Here is a 23,439-nt window from a genome sequence, read left to right on the forward strand (position 1 = left end):
TATGATAAAATAATATTTGACAAAAAGACAAAAACATTTCAAAAGGACATTCACAAAATGACATTAAAATATATAAAACATTTAATGTAAAAAAAACTTAAAATGTGAATATTTAGATAAACATGTGAAGACTGAATGTGGACATCATTAGTTTTATACTGAATGTCTTTATTGTATCCTTACATAAAACACAGGATTAGCGTAAACATGCAGTTCTTACATTGTGTCACCTGGGGTAGAGCGTTAATGTATGAATTTCACAAAGGTGAGCTAGAGGTGATGAGAATCAGGTGAGTGGAACAATTCTTTGATTGTGTCAACGTGTTGAATTGAAAACGTGATTGCCATTGTTATATTCTGTACCAACAGGATGTTGTTGTTTTTTTTAGCTAAGAGCACACATACGAAACAAGTTCTGCCTGTTTGCCCTCTGTTGCTTAGGTATTTTTGTTAAAAGTCCCTTAAATTGCCATCTTAGTTTTTCTAGCAAACGTCAGATGGTTTATAACTTATTTTTGTTCATGACATGTTTCTTAGTGTTTTTCTCTGGCTTAAACAATATGATGAAACACTTTGGAGCAAATATACACAATATGAGTCCGAAACTGGAGGCCAGAATGGCAAATATCTCCACAGCCACAGTAAATTTACCAGGAGAGCTGACATATGCTGGGATAAAGGCGATCCAGACTGCACAGAATATCAGCATGCTGAAGGTGATAAGCTTGGCTTCATTAAAGTTATCAGGTAGTTTCCGGGCGAGCACAGCTAACACAAAGCAAAAGACAGCCAGTAGGCCGATGTACCCGAGGACAGCCCAGAACCCAATAGCTGAGCCTAAAGCACACTCCAGGATGATTCTCTCCTTGTATGTGGTTAGGTTTTTCATTGGAAAAGGGGGACTAAGAACCAACCAAAGAGTACATATTATAACTTGAATGAATGTGAAAGACACTACAGTCAATCTTTGCTGTGGTGGACCAAACCATTTCATGATATTATGACCCGGGAGAGTGGCTTTGAAGGCCATTAACACTACAATAGTTTTTCCAAGAACACAAGACATACAGAGGACGAAGGTGATCCCGAACGCTGTGTGGCGCAGCATGCAGGACCACTTAGAGGGTGCTCCAATGAAAGTTAATGAACATAAGAAGCAGAGAGTCAGAGAGAAGAGCAGCAGGAAGCTCAGCTCAGAGTTGTTGGCCCTGACAATCGGGGATGTCCTGTGACGATGGAACACAGCCGCTGTTATAATGGCAAGACAGGCACCACCAACTGAGAATGTCGCCAGCATGATTCCTAGGGCCTCATTGAAGGAAAGATACTCTACAGGCATGGGGAGACAAGTGTCTCTCTTTGCATTAGGCCAAAATTCCTTGGGGCAAGAAAAACAATCAGGGGAATCTGAAAAAAACAAAAACAAATGGCTTTCAACTGTTGAACTCGATATTTTATGTTGTGCCACAAATATGCATTAGGAAAAAGAATACCTGTAGCATTGCTAATCTCTCCCTCAGGACACGGTATACAATCATAACAGCAGATGGGCTTTCCTTTCTGCAGCACTTTACGAGTTCCTGGAGGACAGCTGTCAGTGCACACTGACTCAGGCACCTGGTACATAGATAGAAACAAACTAACTCATGTTCAGGTGTGCTTCAAAGTTCTGAGGATTAAAGGATAGGTAGATTTTTTTTCAAATCTTTCTAAAAGATGATACTCGCATGTCAATATGGGTATTGTGTACATGTGTTTTATCAAAGCAGCTGCTGGTGGAAAAAATCCACAGTTGTGTAAAAAATGCGTTATAAAGTTTAGCTGATGTTAAAAACAGGCTTCAGCAGTGTGGATTGGAAAAAAACAAGTGGGTATCTTCCAAAGTTAGTCTTTTCAAACATTGTCACGTTGTTTTTTTAACTGTTCTTTAGGTACAACTCAGCGAGGGAACATTTTTGTTGAAACTATTAAGTGCGATGTCAGAATGAAAATGCTGTACGTTAAGAACAGATGTATTCACAACCAGTATGGAGGAGGAACAGGGACAAAAAACACATATCACCAAATTTGAAATAAGAAAATGTTATACTATTAAGTTCGGGCTCCCTACTTTTGTGCCACCCTCCACCCAGGTGAGGTTCCTGTTGATACTGAATTCCTGGCCCACCGGCAGTGAGGCATCGTAGTGCCCTACTGTCACCAACTCAATGCTGCCACTCTCCGTTTCTTGCCAGTTAACCAGCTCGTATATGGCCACAGGATCCCCGTTGGCATCAAATGACACATCGTAACCATTTTGGGAAAACTTAACTCTCTTCAACTGAGTGGTAACCTGTGAGGATGAAGTAACGGAAGACAGTGAGGGAGAGAAATGAAACAATGTAAGATATAATAAATATTTTTATTTAAAAGAAAAGGTACACTATAGCAAAAAAAGGACATTGGGGTGCTCACATATTTATCTTGACTGACCTGTTTAGACTCTATGCTGGTGAGTTTGTCACACCGAGTTATAGAATGTGTTTCCTGACACACTACATTATGAATAGCATGTGCTATTGCATAAACAGCCTTGTACACCATGTTAGTTATTCGGAGCTGAGATGTGTCAGTGTACGGGCTCTGGGTAGTCTCTATATCTTCAGTTCCATCACACGCATTGTTGTCTGTGGCTGATCCTAAAAACACACAAAGACAAAGAAAGGTGTTGTTTAACCATGACAAAAAGCCATATCGTTCTTTTCTCATGTATAATGTTATTTTTTAGTTCTATTTAACCTGCATGAAGTGTCTTGTAGAAATTTGAATATTCCTTATTTACCAATACATTTCAAACCAAATTTTTGCCAACATGTTTTTCTCTGTTGTTTTTTTTTAAATAGTTGCAGTTTCAGTTTGTATCTGGCCCTATGTTTTTTTTTGTTGTTGTTTGTTTACCTTGTGTAGATCAGCTCATGTTGTCAGGCAAAAATAAAATGTTTTACCTTAATTGGATTCTGACTGGAAAGTTTGAATCTCTTTAAAATGAATAAATGGTCTAAAATCTACATTAAAATAATTGTATATTTAGACCAACATCTATATTTACATATATGCTGGAAATGATAAGTACATTTCATTTTACTTTATTTAGCTTCTAGGCCTGAAGATTGTCTAGATAGTCTGTGCATGTGTTCAGGACTTTAATGTTCACCTCTCCTCCAAGACAGCACAGTGCCTTAACTTGACCTGGAAGATTATCATATGAGATGCACCTTTTTTCGTTCAAGTCTTTGTTCAATAACAATATATATATCCCTTTAAATCCCTTTAGGATTGAGTTTTTTTCAGTGGCTGCTGATCTAGTATAAGAAATAACTGAACACAATCAAAGACCCAACTGTTAGTGTCTTTTGTGTTAAAAAAATCAGCACAACTTTCTCACTTTTTCCCAGCCTGCAGTTGAATGCATCCTCCCAGAACTCAGTAAGCAATGGAGAGGCAGCCACTTTAGAGGGAGAGAGATCCAGCAGGAAGTCCCTCAGACCTGGGATAACAGATTGCTCAATGCCAAATCCGATTGCTCCAGCACAGAAGCTGAACCTCAGCATGTCTGGGTCAGTTACCCAGGACTCACTGCCTATCCACTGGCGAGGTGGAGAGGGCTTTAGCGACAGCTCCTCCAGCAGAATCCTTAAGTCTCCAGGGGATATAAATGCCACAACAACCAAAGCTGTCGACCTGGAGGAAAATTATAGTGCATTGTATTCACCAATATGAAAAATAACTTTTTAAGAAATATGCATCAAGATAATTCAAAAACACATATGAGATACTGTCATTTTTGGTGTGGTAACGTGCAGTATTGGTCTCACTGATTCAATAACAACATGAGTAATATGCCCTTCACGTGAGATAAATTAACAAAAATATTTCAGATTTGCCACTAAATAGTAATATAATTCACCATTTTATATATGAAAGAATATTTTTGTGGTTTTGTGTGCAGAAGGTCAGCACAGGGAACAGAAGCACATAATCAGTGAATGTAGACACCTGCGGATAATTTCAGCTACTCTCTGGATCCTGCTCCGTGGGTTGGTCCGGTAGAAAGATTCGGAGTATTCTACACAGATCCCCTCTTTTTGGGCCGCGTCCAGGAAAGACGCCATACCATTGTTTCCATAATCCGAGTCCGATCGGATAGCCCCTATCCAAGTCCAACCAAAATGTTTTACCAGCTTTGCCAGCGCGTCAGCCTGGAACTGGTCACTCGGGATTGTTCTGAAGAAACTCGGGTACTGCTGCTTATCAGACAGACATGCACAAGTGGCATAGTGGCTCACCTAAAATAATAAAGTATAATTATTTAACGGGGCGGACAAAATGAGCACTGGTCTATTAAACACATAGTTTTCAGAAATTCAATATATTTACTTGAGGAATGTTAAAGGGCCCGATGATGCGCGACATGCTGATGGATGGCGTGGACCCAGACTCACCAACAATGGCCATCAGCGCACCAGATTGCGAGCAATTGTCATCGGTGTAAAACACCGGGTCCAGGCCGCTTGAAAGCTGAAATGCCACATGCACCGCCACGGGCACCGAGGCGCACGAGTCGTAGATCTGATAACCGAGTTTGATGCCCGGCAGCAGCTCCGTGCTGTTGTTAATCTCCTCGATGGCGAAGATCATTGCGCGTGAAAAGCGCAGTTCACGGGAGTTAAGGCTGCACACGGACACACACACACACACACACACACACACACACACACACACACACAGTCGAGTAACTGTTTAAATTTACTGCCTACATATGACGAGGACAATACACAATTCTAACAGAAATACATAGTACTGTAGAACTGAACGGCACAAATCACAACACAGAATTAGATATCAATCTTATGCAAAACAATCTTAACGCAAGGATTAACAATAGTCAGCTATTCATAATCTTTTCAGTTAAGAAATACAAGAAAATCTACTACAATTCTCTACTATTTTGTGAATATAATACTTGATTTTTTTATGGCCAAATACTATTGCATTAAAATACAAATAAAAAGTACAACATTGCAATCCCCACATAGTAACAACCTCTTAACCCCACATCTCCCTCTTACTAACCTCCGTGAACATCTTAGTGGCTCAGGCATGGTGGTGTAGTTATGCTTCACTGTGTGCATGTTGAAATGTATGCCGAAAACACCACCAATAACGTAGTCACCATCCATTGAGAATGCAGGTAGACGAGTATTACCCTGGAGTTTACATTTCACAGAAGAGGCCTCAGTGCTGACCCCAACACCAGTCCTATCCTCTGTAAGACCAGCCCGTTGTCTCACACCATCCAGAGAACCATTCAAAGCAAGAGCTGAGTTCAGCTCATCTAAACCCAGAGACAGGATCAGACCAATCAAGAGAGCTGAGATCTCCATCGCTGAACTGACCTCATGTGGGCATACTGTGTTTTCACTGGTTTATATAGATTTTCAAAAAAAAAGCTTCCGTCCTTCTACTGTACGTCAGCTTACTGTAAGTAAGAGAGGATACTCTTACCCCGTGGTCTTTAATTGAATCATTTCCAAGTCTTTCCTGTGAGCTGTGTGTACAATATAATCTGCACAAAGAGCCCATGTCTCTTTTCTTTTCCTGTAAAGTAACCATTGTAAGCACTGAATTTCTTGTTAATTATGTCTATACCCATTACATCTTTACATCTTTTTGCTGTAATTTAGCTCATATTACAGTTAAACCTAACAAATATCAACCACTAATGGTATGTTTGTGTGGTTAAATCGCATATTTAATAATGTCAACACAGAAATATTAATAAATTGGAAGTGAGTTTATAATAGAGAATGAAAACTCATTTATTTTTTGATTTGTTTTATTTTATTTATTTATGTTATTCTACATTTTTAGGCTATGATAAAAATAATATTTGACAAAAAGACAAAAACATTTCAAAAGGACATTCACAAAATGACATTAAAATATATAAAACATTTAATGTAAAAAAAACTTAAAATGTAAATATTTAGATGAACATGTGAAGACTGAATGTGGACATCATTAGTTTTATACTGAATGTTGCTGTTGGAGCCATAATGTAGAATTTTGTCTTTATTGTATCCTCACCTAAAACACAGGATTAGCGTAAACATGCAGTTCTTACATTGTGTCACCTGGGGTAGAGCGTTAATGTATGAATTTCACAAAGGTGAGCTAGAGGTGATGAGAATCAGGTGAGTGGAACAATTCTTTGATTGGTCAACGTGTTGAATTGAGAACGTGACTGGCATTGTTATATTCTGAATTTTGTGAATTCAAACAGAGATTGAATATGGACAATGCTGCTATTTACATTATGCCAGTGAGCATTATGTCAAACTGTACCAACAGGACGTTGTTTTTGTTTTTTTAGCTACGAGAACACATACGAAACAAGTTTTCCCTGTTTGCCCTCTGTGGCTTAGGTATCTTTGTTAAAAGTCCCTTAAATTGCCATTTTAGTTTTTTTTTTTTACAAATGTCAGATGGTTTATAACTTACTTTTGTTCATTACATGTTTCTTAGTGTTTTTCTCTGGCTTAAACAATATGATGAAACACTTTGGAGCAAATATACACAATATGAGTCCAAAACTGGAGGCCAGAATGGCAAATATCTCCACAGCCACAGTAAATTTACCAGGAGAGCTGACATATGCTGGGATAAAGGCGATCCAGACTGCACAGAATATCAGCATGCTGAAGGTGATAAGCTTGGCTTCATTAAAGTTATCAGGTAGTTTCCGGGCGAGCACAGCTAACACAAAGCAAAAGACAGCCAGTAGGCCGATGTACCCGAGCACAGCCCAGAACCCAATAGCTGAGCCTAAAGCACACTCCAGAATGATTCTCTCCTTGTATGTGGTTAGGTTTTTCATTGGAAAAGGGGGACTAAGAACCAACCAAATAGTACATATTATAACTTGAATGAATGTGAAAGACACTACAGTCATTCTTTGCTGTGGAGGACCAAACCATTTCATGATATTATGACCCGGGAGAGTGGCTTTGAAGGCCATTAACACTACAATAGTTTTTCCAAGAACACAAGACATACAGAGTACAAAGGTGATCCCGAACGCTGTGTGACGCAGCATGCAGGACCACTCAGAGGGTGATCCAATGAAAGTTAATGAACATAAGAAGCAGAGAGTCAGAGAGAAGAGCAGCAGGAAGCTCAGCTCAGAGTTGTTGGCCCTGACAATCGGGGATGTCCTGTGACGATGGAACACAGCCGCTGTTATAATGGCAAGACAGGCACCACCAACTGAGAATGTCGCCAGGATGATTCCTAGGGCCTCGTTGAAGGAAAGATACTCTACAGGCTTGGGGAGACAAGTGTCTCTCTTTGCATTAGGCCAAAATTCCTTAGGGCAAGAAAAACAATCAGGGGAATCTGAAAAAAACAAAATAAAATGGCTTTCAACTGTTGAACTCGATATTTTATGTTGTGTCGCAAATATGCATTAGGAAAAACAATACCTGTAGCATTGCTAATCTCTCCCTCAGGACACGGTATACAATCATAACAGCAGATGGGCTTTCCTTTCTGCAGCACTTTACGAGTTCCTGGAGGACAGCTGTCAGTGCACACTGACTCAGGCACCTGGTACATAGATAGAAACAAACTAACTCATGTTCAGGTGTGCTTCAAAGCTCTGAGGATTAAAGGATAGGTAGAATGTTTTTCAAATCTTTCTAAAAGATGATACTCGCATGTCAATACGGGTATTGTGTACATGTGTTTTATCAAAGCAGCTGCTGGTGGAAAAAATCCACAGTTGTGTAAAAAATGCGTTATAAAGTTTAGCTAACGTTAAAAAGAGGCTTCAGCAGTGTGGATTGGAAAAAGCAAGTGGGTATCTTCCAAAGTTAGTCTTTTCAAACATTGTCACGTTTTTTTTTCCAGTTACTATTGTTAAGCTACAACTCAGCGAGGGAACACTTTTGTTGAAACTATTAAGTGGGATGTCAGAATGAAAATGCTGTACGTTAAGAACAGATGTATTCACAACCAGTATGGAGGAGGAACAGGGACCAAAAACACATATCACCAAATTTGAAATAAGAAAATGTTATACTATTAAGTCCGGGCTCCCTACTTTTGTGCCACCCTCCACCCAGGTGAGGTTCCTGTTGATACTGAATTCCTGGCCCACCGGCAGTGAGGCATCATAGTGCCCTACTGTCACCAACTCAATGCTGCCACTCTCCGTTTTTTGCCAGTTAACCAGCTCGTATGTGGCCACAGGATCCCCGTTGGCATCAAATGACACATCGTAGCCATTTTGGGAAAACTTAACTCTCTTCAACTGAGTGGTAACCTGTGAGGATGAAGTAACGGAAGACAGTGAGGGAGAGAAATGAAACAATGTAAGATATAATAAATATTTTTATTTAAAAGAAAAGGTACACTATAGCAAAAAAAGGACATTGGGGTGCTCACATATTTATCTTGACTGACCTGTTTAGACTCTATGCTGGTGAGTTTGTCACACCGAGTTATAGAATGTGTTTCCTGACACACTACATTATGAATAGCATGTGCTATTGCATAAACAGCCTTGTACACCATGTTAGTTATTCGGAGCTGAGATGTGTCAGTGTATGGGCTCTGGGTAGTCTCTATATCTTCAGTTCCATCACACGCATTCTTGTCTGTGGCTGATCCTAAAAACACACAAAGACATAGAAAGGTGTTGTTTAACCATGACAAAAAGCCATATCGTTCTTTTCTCATGTATAATGTTCTTTTTTAGTTCTATTTATCCTGTTTAAAGTGTCTTGTAGAAATTTGAATATCCCTTATTTACCATTACATTTCAAAGCAAATTTTTGCCAACATGTCTTTCCCTGTTGTTTTTTTTAAATAGTTGCTGTTTCAGTTTGTATCTGGCCCTATGTTTTTTTTGTTGTTGTTTGTTTACCTTGTGTAGATCAGCTCATGTTGTCAGGCAAAAATAAACTGTTTTCCCAACAGACCAACATCTATATTTACATATATACTGGAAATGATAAGTACATTTTATTTTACTTTATTTAGCTTCTAGGCCTGAAGATTGTCTAGATAGTCTGTGCATGTGTTCAGGACTTTAATGTTCACCTCTCCTCCAAGACAGCACAGTGCCTTAACTTGACCTGGAAGATTATCATATGAGATGCACCTTTTTTCGTTTAAGTCTTTGTTCAATAACAATATATATAGCCCTTTAAATCCCTTTAGGATTGTTTTTTTTTCGGTGGCTGCTGATCCAGTATAAGAAATAACTGAACACAATCAAAGACCCAACTGTTAGTGTCTTTTGTGTTAAAAAAATCAGCACAACTTTCTCACTTTTTCCCAGCCTGCAGTTGAATGCATCCTCCCAGAACTCAGTGAGCACTGGAGAGGCAGCCACTTTAGAGGGAGAGATCCAGCAGGAAGTCCCTCAGACCTGGGATAACAGATTGCTCAATGCCGAATCCGATTGCTCCAGCACAGAAGCTGAACCTCAGCATGTCTGTGTCAGTTACCCAGGCCTCACTGCCTATCCACTGGCGAGGTGGAGAGGGCTTTAGCGACAGCTCCTCCAGCAGAATCCTAAAGTCTCCAGGGGATATAAATGCCACAACAACCAAAGCTGTCGACCTGGAGGAAAATTATAGTGCATTGTATTAACCAATATATATATATATATATATATATATATATATATATATATATATATATATATATATATATATATATATATATATATTAAACATATTTATCTACATAATTAACACAAACAAACATCAGAGACTTGAATTTTTGGTGTGTTAATGTATTAATGACCAGTATTGGTCAAACTGATTCTATAACAACATCATAGGCCGTTCATATGAGAGAAAGTAACAAAAAGATTAATTTCCAATTTGACATTAGCATAAGGAAATTATCTTCCATTTTATAATTTACTCAACCTTTTTATAATTTACAACCAAAGCTGTCGACCTGGAGAGAAATAATAGCGCATTGTATTTTACCAATATGAAAAATAACTTTTTAAGAAATATGCATCAAGATAATTCAAAAACACATATGAGATACTGTCATTCTTGGTGTGGTAACGTGCAGTATTGGTCTCACTGATTCAATAACAACATGAGTAATATGCCCTTCACGTGAGATAAATTAACAAAAATATTTCAGATTTGCCACTAAATAGTAATATAATTCACCATTTTATATATGAAAGAACATTTTTGTGGTTTTGTGTGCAGAAGGTCAGCACAGGGAACAGAAGCACATAATCAGTGAATGTAGACACCTGCGGATAATTTCAGCTACTCTCTGGATCCTGCTCCGTGGGTTGGTCCGGTAGAAAGATTCGGAGTATTCTACACAGATCCCCTCTTTTTGGGCCGCGTCCAGGAAAGACGCCATACCATTGTTTCCATAATCCGAGTCCGATCGGATAGCCCCTATCCAAGTCCAACCAAAATGTTTTACCAGCTTTGCCAGCGCGTCAGCCTGGAACTGGTCACTCGGGATTGTTCTGAAGAAACTCGGGTACTGCTGCTTATCAGACAGACATGCACAAGTGGCATAGTGGCTCACCTAAAATAATAAAGTATAATTATTTAACGGGGCGGACAAAATGAGCACTGGTCTATTAAACACATAGTTTTCAGAAATTCAAAATATTTACTTGAGGAATGTTAAAGGGCCCGATGATGCGCGACATGCTGATGGATGGCGTGGACCCAGACTCACCAACAATGGCCATCAGCGCACCAGATTGCGAGCAATTGTCATCGGTGTAAAACACCGGGTCCAGGCCGCTTGAAAGCTGAAATGCCACATGCACCGCCACGGGCACCGAGGCGCACGAGTCGTAGATCTGATAACCGAGTTTGATGCCCGGCAGCAGCTCCGTGCTGTTGTTAATCTCCTCGATGGCGAAGATCATTGCGCGTGAAAAGCGCAGTTCACGGGAGATAAGGCAGAATCAGCCAGCTCACACACACACACACACACACACACACACACACACACACACACACACACACACACACACACACACACACACACACACACAGTCCAGTAACTGTTTAAATTTACTGTCTACATATCACGAGGACAATACACAATTCTAACAGAAATACATAGTACTGTAGAACTGAACGGCACAAATCACAACACAGAATTAGATATCAGTCTTATGCAAAATAATCTTAACGCAAGGATTAACAATAGTCAGCTATTCATAATGTTTTCAGTTAAGAAATACAAGAAAATCTACTACAATTCTCTAGGCTACTATTTTGTGAATATAATACTTGATTTTTTTATGGCCAAATACTATTGCATTAAAATACAAATAAAAAGTATAACATTGCAATCCCCACATAGTAACAGACTCTTAACCCCCACATCTCCCTCTTACTAACCTCCCTGAGCATCTGAGTGGGTCAGGCATGGTGGTGTAGTTATGCTTCACTGTGTGCATGTTGAAATGTATGGCGAAAACACCACCAATCACGTAGTCACCATCCATTGAGAATGCAGGTAGACGAGTATTACCCTGGAGTTTACATTTCACAGAAGAGGCCTCAGTGCTGACCCCAACACCAGTCCTATCCTCTGTAAGACCAGCCCGTTGTCTCACACCATCCCCATAACCATTCAAAGCAAGAGCTGAGTTCAGCTCATCTAAACCCAGAGACAGGATCAGACCAATCAAGAGAGCTGAGATCTCCATCCCTGAACTGACCTCATGTGGGTTTACTGTGTTTTCACTGGTTTATAAAGATTTTCAGAGAAAAGCTTCCGTCCTTCTATCGTACGTCAGCTTACTGTACGTCAGAGAGAGGATACTCTTACCCAATGATTAAAAAGATTTGAAAAAGTACTGTGGCTGAGTCTGGATGATAAACTAAGCCATACAAAAGACATATAGAATGATGAAACTAAATCCTAGTCTAAATCCGTCAGAGCAAAACTGTCCTTGACAAGCCAGAGGTGTCCTGAAATATTGTATATGTTGTATATTTTCAGTTTTTTTTCGCATTAAACATTTTTCTTTTAGTACTCTTCCATTTGATGTTAGCAAAATGTTTTATGAGCAATTTATTGTTAATGTTTTTGTCTATGCCTAAGTGCTTGCATGAATGCACACAAACTGCCACCCAGACAAAAGATCTGTTTGTAGTTTTGGTAAGGGATTAACTGAGCAACAACAAAACATCCAGAGGTAACCTGTCTTGCATGCTCTTGTATTCATATCTGCTCTCTACTGCACCAAATTCCCGAACTAAAGGTTTTATGGCTCACTCTGCTACTACCATCTAGTGGACATTTTAGCCAGACTGAGGGAATATATTACAGTGAATTGGATATGTTCACAGATGATTTACAAATCTGTGGTCAGTTCAAATGGATGTGACTTAATGTAAAGCACACCTCCTAACAGCATTCTAAAAGCATCATAGCATACAGTAACATGAATCATACTGGTGGCAAACGCATCAAAAACACTTTAGAGGTCATTTCTGAATGTATGGTGGGCTCAACAGTAATGTTAAGCAATTGTAAAAAAAATAAAATAATAATTCTTTAAAAAATAAACCGTCTGTCTTATACTCAATAACTTTTGATCAGAAACACAACTTTATCATTATAGCTGTTCAAATAACTGGCACATATAACTAACAGTTTTTTCTGTTGTAATAGTGTAATATTGGGGTAGTTTATGATATATGTTTTCTCTTTTGTGTCTTCCAGATCTTGCTATTCTCTTCTTTTTTCCTCTCTATGTTCTTTCCTCATCTTGTTATTTACGGAGACAGTTTCATCTCAATGGGTAACAGAAGACTGGTGATGTGGTTCTGGGTGGGCTGGTTGAGGTCCACTACACCTCTGTCTTCCCGGAGTGTACATCCACTTCACTTTGCCCACCTGCAAAGGGTAAGTTTCAAACACATACATCTTCAACATATTAAGAAAATTACATGAAATAACCGTGCTCAAATGTGTATCATATATTGTGATATTGCTCATTATCAGATATTGAGATATTTTAAATTTAAAAAGCATCCTTTAAAAGAAGAACCTGTTATTACAGGATGTTTTTGATAATGTGGTAATGTGGATGTAAAGTTGTTTTTTGAAAATATTTTATGTGGTTAATAGAGCCTTTTTGTGTTTTAGCTTTGATACTCAAGGGTTCAGGCATGTCATGACGATGGTCTTTGCTGTTGATGAAATTTAACAGAAATTCCAATCTGCTACCTTATGTGACTCTGGGATACAGTCTTTATGACAACTGTGGTGCACTAATTGGATTTGTGCAGCTTTGGTGCTGGCCAGTAGTCAAGAGGAGCAGTTTCTGCTTTAGGAGAACTGTTTAGGGGCCCCTCCGGTCCTCGGGATTGTGGGTGATTCCTACTCAACATTTCAATGCTGAATATTCTTTATCCACTTAGGTGCGCATTATGATTCAGATTCTAAATGATATGACTGGACTTGGGTTGGCCTTCTTGTCAGTAATGATGACTATGGACTCCATGTTTCCTGATCCTTCCAATCCAACTTGGCTCAGTCTGGTAGAGGTTTTCTGGTTTACTCAGAGGTTTTGCCCTGGGGCTATGAACCATCAGAGCTCAGAAGGATTGTAGATGTAAGAAGACAGTTAACAGTTCTTTGTTATGTCTCTACATGTGTGTCCTAAGAGATAGAAAATAGCAGATGCATACATAATAAGCATAATATAAAAAAGGGACTACATTTACAAAAGGCAATTATTCCTTTTTTACTTCCTTCTACTGTTGGAAAAGTAAAGGTGGTGAGGCAGAATGTGATGGGCCTGCAGTGGATGGCCAGTGAAGCTTGGGCATCAGTTGATGTACTCCAGACACCCGACTTTAGGCTGTTCCTGAGTGGCACACTGGGCAATGCCATATGTCGAGGAAATATAGCACTTCCTGCTTAAAGTACACCTTAATCCCTATAACAGCAACTTTGGAAACAGTATCGTAAGAGTTTATCTTACCATCTATCCTGAAACTGTAGAAGAAAAACATTGTCATGATTTCTGTTGACATTGATTTTTTTCTTTATCACATTTCACGTGAATCAGTTTTGGGAAGACATATTTCAGTGCGTTGGCTGGAAGCTAGGTGATCCCTTTGTACTGGACAGGAGGATCTTCATAATGTGGATAGTGAGTTGTTTGAGGTCTGAAACCTAAGGCCAGACTACAACGTGTACAAGGCTGTGTTTGCCCTGGCAGATGCTCTTGATGACATGCCGTGCTGTGTGCCAGGGAGAGGCCCTTTCAGAGGGCACAGCTGTTCCAGTTTTCAAACAGTGGAGCCATGGCAGGTGGGATATCAGTTTACACTCCACCTGTTTACGTTTCTAAATACAGCTGCTACACCTTGAGATACAAACTTAACATAGTTTAACAGTGGGAATATTATTTGAAAAGATGAATTATCTGCTGCAGTGAAGCAGCCGAGATGTGGACTCAGTGACATCATTAACTACACCTATCATGATGCCAGGTGTGGTTAAAGGTGAAACAGACTTGGAACTTGAAAGGGCAGCAAAACACTGCTTTCCAGCCTGGTGTTAGCCTACAACTGATAATTACAGCAACATCAGAACTATTATACTATTATAATATAATAATAGATAGCTATACATGATCAGGTAGCTATGGATCTTAATCTGTTGTTCAATTTCTCTCACACATTTGAAGCTGGTGTATCATTTGGATAAGGTGAACTTCACCACACCTTTTAGTGATCAAATGTTATTTGATGAAAATAGTGATGCCATATATGATGTCATGATCTGGCTGTGGCTCCCTGATGGAAGAACAAATATTCAGAATGTGGGTGAGGTTAAAGAGTCAGACAAAGGTGAATAACTCACACTTTATGAAAACAAAATCTTTTGGAATTTTGTATCCAAAGAGGTAACTTCTGCTAATTAATTTTATTGTTTTTTTGTCCAATAATAATTCAAATAACAGCATCAAATGGTGAAGATCATTGATGACTCCTCCAATCTGTAAAGCCACCGCAGTCACTCGCTTGACCAGAAAAAAGGGGCAACTTGTGTGCTGTTTTGACTGCATCCCTTGTTCTGAGGCCCTCAGCATGACCATTGTGTTCTTAAGAAAACAGAGTTTCTCTCCTACCATTACCCTCTGGGTATCTGTTCAATGTCTGTATATCTAATTTGATATGAGTTTGTCCTGCCTCCCACATGACTGCCTGTGCGCTGATGGGTGGTGTGCAACTATGACCAACACCACCAAAGGTGACGACACAGACCTGCATATAAAAGTAAGCAATTGTTCATGTAGCTCAGAAAGTGAGGAGGGCAGATATGGGGGCATTTCTAGACGCATTTTTGTTCTTGTATATCTACCTTTTCTGGATTTTGTTCTCTTCCTCCTTTTTCATGTCAGAGTCTTCCTCTAATTTCTCCTCTTGCAAATTAAGGAGACAGTTTTATCTTAATGGGATGCACAAGCCTGGTGATGTGATATTGGGTGGGCTGTTTGAGGTCCACTACACCTCTGTCTTCCCTGAGCTGTCGTTCACCTCAGAACCAAATCAGCTCAGCTGCCAGGGGTAAGTTTCAAAGTCATGTAGCAGAGAACATGCATTGGTGATTATGACTAATGATTTGCTTTTTAGTCATTAACTGTGACATTTTATGTTTTAGCTTTGACACTGCAGGGTTCAGGCATGCCATGACCATGGCCTTTGCCATTGATGAAATCAACAAAAACTCGAATCTGCTACCTAATGTGACTCTGGGATACAGTCTTTATGACAACTGTGCCACACTTGTAATTGGATTCAGTGCTGCATTGTTGCTGGCCAGTGGTCGAGAGGAGCAGTTTCTGCTTCCGGAGAAATGTTTGGGGACCCCTCCAATCCTAGGGATTGTGGGTGATTCATTCTCAACATTTTCTATCGCAACCTCTGATGTGATTGGTTTATTCAATTTGCCCATTGTAAGTTCACCTTTTTCAGTCATGATTTTGTGGAGCTTTTGATGTGCCACATTTGAATGTATTTAGAAATGTAAAATTATGGTACAAGAGATAAACATGAATTCTCAGCTCCAACTTCTCCAAAAACACGTTATTTGATGAAGTGATATTCTTCATTTAGATTTGAAAATATGCCATTGTTCAATAGGTCCTAAAACCTGTGTGCATACTGTATGTTTCTTTATAGGTGAGTTACTATGCCACATGCTCTTGCCTGAGTGATAGGCAAAGGTTTCCATCCTTCTTCAGAACGATCCCAAGTGATGCTTTCCAGGTGAAACTCTTGTCTAGAAATAACAAATGCAAAATATGTTTTAGTTGAAGTGTAATGAGCTTTAAAACATGTTCTGCCAATCAAATGCAATTATTGTCTTGTGAAGTAAAGTAGTGTATTTTCTTGTCCATCATTGTGGGAAATATATGGATTTAAGAAAAAGAGTTTAATTAGATCAACTAAGGGGAATTTTATTGGGACAAACATTGGTATGTTTCCTCTGAATGATAATTCTAAACACTGCACTAATCACCCCTGCTTTCTATTGAATAAGGTGAGAGCTATGATTCAGATTCTAAAACGCTTTGGATGGACTTGGGCTGGTCTGCTGGTCAGTGATGATGACTATGGACTCCATGTTGCCCGAACCTTCCAATCAGATTTGGCTCAGTCTGGTGGAGGTTGTCTAGCTTACTCAGAGATTTTGCCCTGGGGTGAACGCCCAGCTGAACTAAAGAGGATTGTGGAAATAATGAAGAAATCAACAGCTCGTGTGGTCATTGTATTTGCACATCAGATCCACATGATACAACTCATGGAAGAGGTATCTTATCTTCTCAACCTGGTCTCACTCCTAACTCGCAAAATACTGGCATTTGGTCAGTGACCTGATAATGATGCATGGAGGCACCAATGAGCGTCTCTATGCAAGAACCAAGCTTTCAACTAATTCCAATGTAAACCGATCTGCTTCAACATTAGACCCTCAAAGCAACTGATGAAGTATAAAGTTAGTGATAGTCCACTGGGTCAAACAAATACAGATCTTTTACCAAGGTGTCCACAAATTGTGTGCTGTGTGAAACAAAAATTCAACGTTGACTTTTTGTTTCACATCAGTCCCGTGACCCATTAGTACTTGTTTGTCAATTGAGTTGCTAGTCACGTAACTCATGGGGCACTCGCTAGTAACATGAGTCGTTTATCACTTGGTAGTCACGTGAGTTGCTAGTCCGTCAAGTCAACCTAATTAAATTGCTTACCTAACTTCCTGTGAAGACGCAAGTTTGTTTTGAAAAGACACTATGCCTGTACCGAGTGGAAACTGACACTCCTTCCCTGACATGACGTTCAAAACTGACGCTAGAGGGGTACCCAGAGCATCATAGTTTGAAGCTTAGGGCCAATGATCAATTATTTGACGAGGTGGGAGCGAGAACGTGTTCATCTCTTTTCTATTTCAGTCCTACAAAGTAGACTACATTGTTGTATGTAAATAAATCAATTTCATTAAATGAAATACACAGGTGGTGAGGGAGAATGTGACAGGCCTTCAGTGGATTGCCAGTGAAGCCTGGTCAGCAGCTGCTGTGCTCCAGACCCCACGCCTCATGCCATACTTGGGTGGCACACTGGGCATTGCAATCCGGCGAGGAGATATACCAGGGCTCAGGGATTTTCTATTAAGAATACGTCCTGACCTAAATATAAGTAGTAGTAGTAATAATTATGGACATAGCATGGTAAGATTGTAACCTCACAATCAGATCTGTATTTACAATAATAATATTGTAACTTCTGTTAAAACTTTGTTTTAAATACATTTCAGGTCTTGCAGTTTTGGGAGTACACATTTCATTGTAGATTTGCACCACCTCCAGCAGGTTGGGTGGAGGCTGGGGGAGAACTATGTACTGGACAGGAAGATCTAAAGAGTGTGGGGATGGAGTTGTTGGATGTTTCTGATCTCAGGCCTGAATACAATATTTATAAGGCTGTGTATGCCCTGGCGTATGCCCTTGATGACATGCTTCAGTGCAAGCCAGGGAGAGGGCCTTACAGTGGGAACAGCTGTGGAACTTTGCAAACATTGGAGCCTTGGCAGGTGTGATATTAGTTTACTCTCAAGCAGTTCAGTTTTTAAAACAGACACTGCATTTTGAAATAAATTTTGTGGAAAAAAGAAATTATTCACTATGCCATTAGTAGGCCAGTTGGCCCTCCTTATTGTCTTTGAGTAGAAGACAAAATCCTCCTAGAAGTTGCAAGACAAGATAAAATTCCCTTTATTTCCTGTGTCAAACATACTTAATCAATAGCAACAGTGGTTGATCAAATATAGAGAGCTCACACTGCACTGTTTTTGAAAGCTTGCATGACTTAATCCACAATCTATTGCACAGAACATTTGAAAGCATATGCACAATCAACAACAGTTTATTTTATTTTTGTCTCCCCTTTTTTGTTTGAATTGTACCGCATTTATAGCTAATGCATTACTTGGAAAAGGTCAACTTCACCACATCATTTGGTGATCAAGTTTCCTTCGATGAAAATGGTGATGCCTTACCAATATATGATGTCATGAACTGGATTTGGCTCCCTGATGGAAGAACTCAAGTTCAGAATGTGGGGCTTGTTAAGAAGTTGGCCTCCAAAGATGAAGAACTAACACTTTATGAAGACAGAATCTTCTGGAACTTTGACTCCAAACAGGTTAAACCTTTATTGTTGTTTTTACTTAGTACTACATGTCACACATTAACACCATCAAACAGCTTAGAATAACTGTCATAACACTCTTACAATCCCTTCAGTCACCCGTGTCAGTGTGCAGTGAGAGCTGTCCTCCAGGTACCCGCATGGCCAGAAAAAAGGGGCAGCCATTTTGCTGTTTCGACTGTGTACCATGTTCTGAGGGAAAGTTCAGCAATGACACAGGCTGGTATTATTATAAAACCATATGTTAAATTATTGAAAATGAATTTGTTTTCGTGAATCTTGCACTTATTGGTGCCCAGGTGATGCACACCCAACGTAAGTGTCAGTGTTCACACGTATAAGAGACAATGTCCATGATGCTCTGTTTCCGTGTTTTCATATAGACTCCATGGAGTGCACCAGCTGTCCCGAGGATTTCTGGTCCAGCCCTCAGCGTGACCATTGTGTTCTTAAGAAAACAGAGTTTCTCTCCTACCATGAGCCTCTGGGTATCTGCCTGACAACCATTTCATTTTTGGGCACCTTTATCTGTGCTGTTGTCCTGGGGATCTTCACCTATCATCGCAGTACACCCATGGTACGCGCCAACAATTCAGAACTAAGTTTCTTGCTCTTGGTTTCACTTAAATCATGTTTCCTTTGTTCACTGCTGTTTATCGGCCGTCCCAGGCTGTGGACATGCCAACTGAGACATGCAGCATTCGGGATCAGCTTTGTACTTTGTGTCTCATGTATCCTGGTAAAAACCATGGTGGTTCTGGCTGTGTTCAAGGCCTCCAAGCCAGGAGGTGGAGCCGGTCTGAAGTGGTTTGGTGCTGTGCAGCAGAGAGGAACAGTCATGGTTCTTATCTCTATTCAGGCAGCAATCTGCACTGTTTGGATTGTGTCTGCCTCACCAGCTCCCCATAAAAACACTCAATACCACAACGACAAGATAGTTTATGAGTGTGTAGTTGGGTCTACGGTTGGTTTTGCAGTGCTACTGGGCTACATTGGCTTACTGGCTATCCTCAGCTTCCTGTTAGCATTTCTGGCTAGAAATCTTCCAGACAACTTCAATGAGGCCAAACTCATCACTTTCAGCATGCTGATCTTCTGTGCTGTATGGGTGGCCTTTGTGCCTGCTTATATAAACTCTCCAGGCAAATATGCAGATGCAGTGGAAGTATTTGCCATCCTGGCCTCCAGTTTTGGTCTCTTGTTGGCACTGTTTGGACCCAAATGTTATATAATTCTGCTGAGACCAGAAAGGAACACAAAGAAAGCAATCATGGGGCGAGGTGAATGTATCAAATAATCCTATCCACTAGAAGCAATACATAATTAATAAAAACTTTTAAAAAATTTGATCTTACATTATTATTGTTGTTTTTCTATGATCTTTTTATTTCTCTACAATTCACTGATCTAGTCTTATGAGCAAAATGGCAAAACTAAAATAACAAAATAACCATAACCTCCTCACACTCTAATTAGCAAAAACTGATCAATTGAACTAATTATTTAAAAAAAACAATCAAAATGGCCGAATTTGGAAGTTCGTTTGTATAGATGCAGCAATGTCAAATTTATAAATCATCATTAAAAAGGAACATAATCCTGGATCTAACAAATCATAAATTACAATACCACCATCATTTTCTAAATACTGAGAGGAACTGCATAGGAAAAAAACAGAAGAGAGTTCAAATAAAAAGGATTTTTGAAGACAAAGCCTATCAGTTCTCGAAATGACAAATATGTAATGGCCAGTTATCATTCATTAACTTTTTTGTGTTTTTGTATTCAATGTTCTAATTAAGCCGGCATGAAAAATAAGATCTGGTTCCAAGTACCATAATTGTAATTGCTAGCTGTAACATTTCCCATCAGTAGTTTATGCCAGAGTCTATCAAAGTTTGCTTATTGTTGGGTTTCCAATATGAATCAAAACATGTTTTTCTCCTCGGACTGACTTCATCCATTGTGGCATCCCGCCCCTGAAGCCTCGGCCTGAACGGTCCCGTGGGACCGTGAAGGACGGGGTGTACCACCCCCACCCACCAGCCGGCGACGGAGAGCACCGGGTCCTTCCCCCCAATCAGCGGGATGGGGGACACCTGGCGGCTGGGAGGAGGAAGGCCCGGAGCCACTATAAGAGAGGCAGAGACACGCATGGACGGGAGAGGCAGAGACACGCATGGACTGCAGAGGCTTGAGGCTCACGGAGACCCAAGCGCACCCTTGTCCTGTCTGATCATTGAAATAAACGCCGAAGTCGGCTTAAACCAACCATAGCCACGTGTTTCTCTGAATCCCGGCGCATTCTTCATTCCCGGATACCACATATGGTGGAGAATGCGGGCAGTCTTGAGCGTTCCCACTACTACTACCCCACCATGCAGAACCCGGACGGAGCCGCGGCGTTGGCTGCCCAGCAACACCAGCGGGAGACCACCGAGAGCCTCGCCCTGCTCCGCGAAGCTGTTCTGCGGCTGACTCAGCACGCCGTCCGCGCTGCGCCGACCGCCGCCCGACCAGCCGCCTCACGAAGCTGGGACCGTAAGACGACGTGGAGGCTTACCTCGAGGTCTTCGAGCGGACCGCACAGAGGGAAGGCTGGCCAGAGGAGCAGTGGGCGCACATAGTGGCGCCGTTCCTCACCGGACCCGCCCAGCAGGCGAGCCAGGACCTGCCGGCGGACGTCGCCCGCCAGTACCCGGCGCTCAAACAGGCCATACTGGCCTATTATGGCCACAACCTCGCGGCGCGCGCGCGCAACGCGCGCAGGATTGGCGGTTTGACGCGCAGGGAGCTGTGCGCACCCAGATCGCCCAGCACAGCCGGCTGGTGAAGCGGTGGCTGACAGCGGGAGAGGGCCCCAGCCCGATCGACCGGGTGATTATTGACCACACCCTGCGGCGACTCCCGCCGGACGCCCGCCGCGTGCTGGCCCACCATCATCCTGCCACCGTGGACGACCTGGTCCTTCAGCTGGAGAACTGGCAGGTGGCCCAGCTCCTGAACGCCAGACCCGCCCCAGCCCCACGGCGCGCCGAGACCCGCCAAGCCCCGAGGGGACCCCCATCGGCAACCCGGCTCCCGGCGTCACCCCACTGAGCGGAGTACCGGAGAACCGGGAGGTGCGGCGCTGCTTTGGGTGCGGCCAGCCCGGCCACATCGCTCGCTATTGCCCGAGGGGACGTGATGTGTCGATGCCGTCAGCGTACGCGGACCCGGGGGCGGACCACACGTGCATGTTGGCGACCTGCTGGACGCAGGGAACGTCGGGTAGTCCGACCATCCCGGCGCGGGTGATGAACCAGGACACGCAGGCCCTCTTGGACACCGGCAGTGCGGTTACCCTCCTTCGCCCCGACCTGGCGGGCGGGAAGGCAGGGGACCCGATGGAGGTGGCCTGCGTCCACGGGAACACCCGGACATACCCCACGTGCCACGTGGTAGTCCGCACCACACACGGTGTATTCACGATCCGGGCGGGGATTGTCCCCCACCTACCGGTCCCCGTGTTAATCGGGAGGGACTGCCCGATTTTCCACCGGTTGTGGGACCCGACGCGGGAGCTACGGAGCTGGAGAGGCCCTCCCCGCAGAGGGGCGCGGGGGTTCGGCAGGCCTGCGGGGCCACCCGGCGTCCATCGTCCCCGCGAGAGCTGACGGCGGAGGACGAGGGATCTGAGGGGAACGGGCCTTCCCCACCGGGGACCCCGGCGCGCACGGCGAGAGGACCCGTCCGGAGCGAGACACCGGAACCTACCCCCGACACCCCGGAGACCCTCACAGCCTCCGAGCAACCAGACCCACCGGAAGACCCGGAGAGCTCCCCCTTACTGAGTTCTCGGACTTCTTACCAGAGGGGGAAGGCTCGTCCCGACCCGGCCAGTTCGCCACCGCTCAGCTCCAGGATGAGGCCCTCAAGCACGCCTGGAGCCACGTCCTGGTTCATGACGGGCAGGCCCGAGACTCGGTGAGTCACACACCACACCCGCACTTCAGCACCAGGGGGTCTGTTGTATCGAGTAGCCTCCGGGGAGGGGGAGTGAGGGAACAGCTAGTGGTGCCCCGTTCCTACGTCAGTAAAGTACTTTTTATGGCCCACACCCACCTCCTGGGGGCCCACCTGGGCATGGACAAGACCCGGGAGCGGGTCCTAGCCAGGTTCTATTGGCCGGGGGTTAAGCGGGATGTTGAGCGCCACTGCCAGGGGTGCCCCGAGTGCCAGCGGGTAGCCCCCGGGCCACCGCTAGACACCCCCTCATTCCCATGCCCATCATTGAGACCCCCTTCGAGCGTTTGGCCTTAGACATCGTGGGCCCCCTTCCCAAGACCAGCCGGGGCCACCGCTATATCCTGGTGCTAGTTGACTACGCCACCCGGTACCCCGAGGCCCTTCCCCTGCGCGCCGCCACCGCCAAGGCAGTCGCCCGTGAACTTATGCTCCTCTTCAGCCGGGTGGGGATAGCGAAGGAGGTGCTCACCGATCAGGGGTCGTGCTTCATGTCACGGGTGATGAAGGAGGTCCTCAGGCTCCTGCAGGTGAAGCAGCTCCGGACCTCGGTGTACCACCCCCAGACGGACGGCCTGGTCGAGCGTTTCAACAAGACCCTAAAGCAGATGCTCAAGAAGGCCATGCAAGCCGACGGGAAGAACTG

The 23,439-nt window shown here is 42.7% G+C and overlaps 3 protein-coding genes and 1 pseudogene across 3 annotated transcripts; 2 read left to right on the forward strand and 2 right to left on the reverse strand.

Moving 5' to 3' along the window:
* Positions 1-502: 502 nt before the first annotated feature.
* LOC129096126 (extracellular calcium-sensing receptor-like) lies at positions 503-5,234 on the reverse strand. Its single transcript, XM_054604808.1, has 8 exons — positions 5,113-5,234; positions 4,417-4,711; positions 4,036-4,325; positions 3,425-3,720; positions 2,473-2,678; positions 2,111-2,332; positions 1,494-1,617; positions 503-1,407 (listed from the first exon to the last, which is right to left on the reverse strand). Exons 1-8 carry the CDS (start codon positions 5,217-5,219, stop codon positions 503-505), a joined length of 2,445 nt encoding a protein of 814 aa, XP_054460783.1. The 5' UTR covers positions 5,220-5,234.
* Positions 5,235-6,529: 1,295 nt separating this feature from the next.
* On the reverse strand, positions 6,530-11,572 carry LOC129096155 (extracellular calcium-sensing receptor-like). Its single transcript, XM_054604843.1, is given in 9 exon segments — positions 6,530-7,434; positions 7,521-7,644; positions 8,141-8,362; positions 8,503-8,708; positions 9,373-9,449; positions 9,451-9,666; positions 10,328-10,617; positions 10,709-11,002; positions 11,450-11,572. Coding segments are annotated over 9 exon segments (2,442 nt in total). The 5' UTR covers positions 11,558-11,572.
* A 2,286-nt stretch (positions 11,573-13,858) lies between these two features.
* LOC129097187 (extracellular calcium-sensing receptor-like) lies at positions 13,859-15,245 on the forward strand (annotated as a pseudogene).
* A 274-nt stretch (positions 15,246-15,519) lies between these two features.
* LOC129096112 (extracellular calcium-sensing receptor-like) lies at positions 15,520-20,085 on the forward strand. Its single transcript, XM_054604783.1, has 9 exons — positions 15,520-15,644; positions 15,739-16,033; positions 16,260-16,346; positions 16,621-16,890; positions 17,594-17,809; positions 17,896-18,171; positions 18,555-18,782; positions 18,884-19,007; positions 19,172-20,085. Exons 1-9 carry the CDS (start codon positions 15,535-15,537, stop codon positions 20,083-20,085), a joined length of 2,520 nt encoding a protein of 839 aa, XP_054460758.1. The 5' UTR covers positions 15,520-15,534.
* The last annotated feature ends 3,354 nt before the right edge of the window (positions 20,086-23,439 follow it).

The sequence above is a fragment of the Anoplopoma fimbria genome, chromosome 1 (assembly GCF_027596085.1).
Source record: "Anoplopoma fimbria isolate UVic2021 breed Golden Eagle Sablefish chromosome 1, Afim_UVic_2022, whole genome shotgun sequence".
Lineage (NCBI taxonomy): Eukaryota > Metazoa > Chordata > Actinopteri > Perciformes > Anoplopomatidae > Anoplopoma > Anoplopoma fimbria.

Coding starts and splice junctions, on each gene's coding strand:
- LOC129096126 (XM_054604808.1), bottom strand. CDS start 5,219: ATGGATGGTGACTACGTTATTGGTGGTGTTTTCGGCATACATTTCAAC. Junction 4,712..5,112: donor CCACTAAGATGTTCACGGAG/GTTAGTAAGAGG, acceptor GTCCGTGTGCAG/CCTTAACTCCCGTGAACTGC. Junction 3,721..4,035: donor GTAGCTGAAATTATCCGCAG/GTGTCTACATTC, acceptor ATTTTCCTCCAG/GTCGACAGCTTTGGTTGTTG.
- LOC129096112 (XM_054604783.1), top strand. CDS start 15,535: ATGCACAAGCCTGGTGATGTGATATTGGGTGGGCTGTTTGAGGTCCAC. Junction 18,172..18,554: donor AAACATTGGAGCCTTGGCAG/GTGTGATATTAG, acceptor CCGCATTTATAG/CTAATGCATTACTTGGAAAA. Junction 19,008..19,171: donor AAAGTTCAGCAATGACACAG/GCTGGTATTATT, acceptor GTTTTCATATAG/ACTCCATGGAGTGCACCAGC.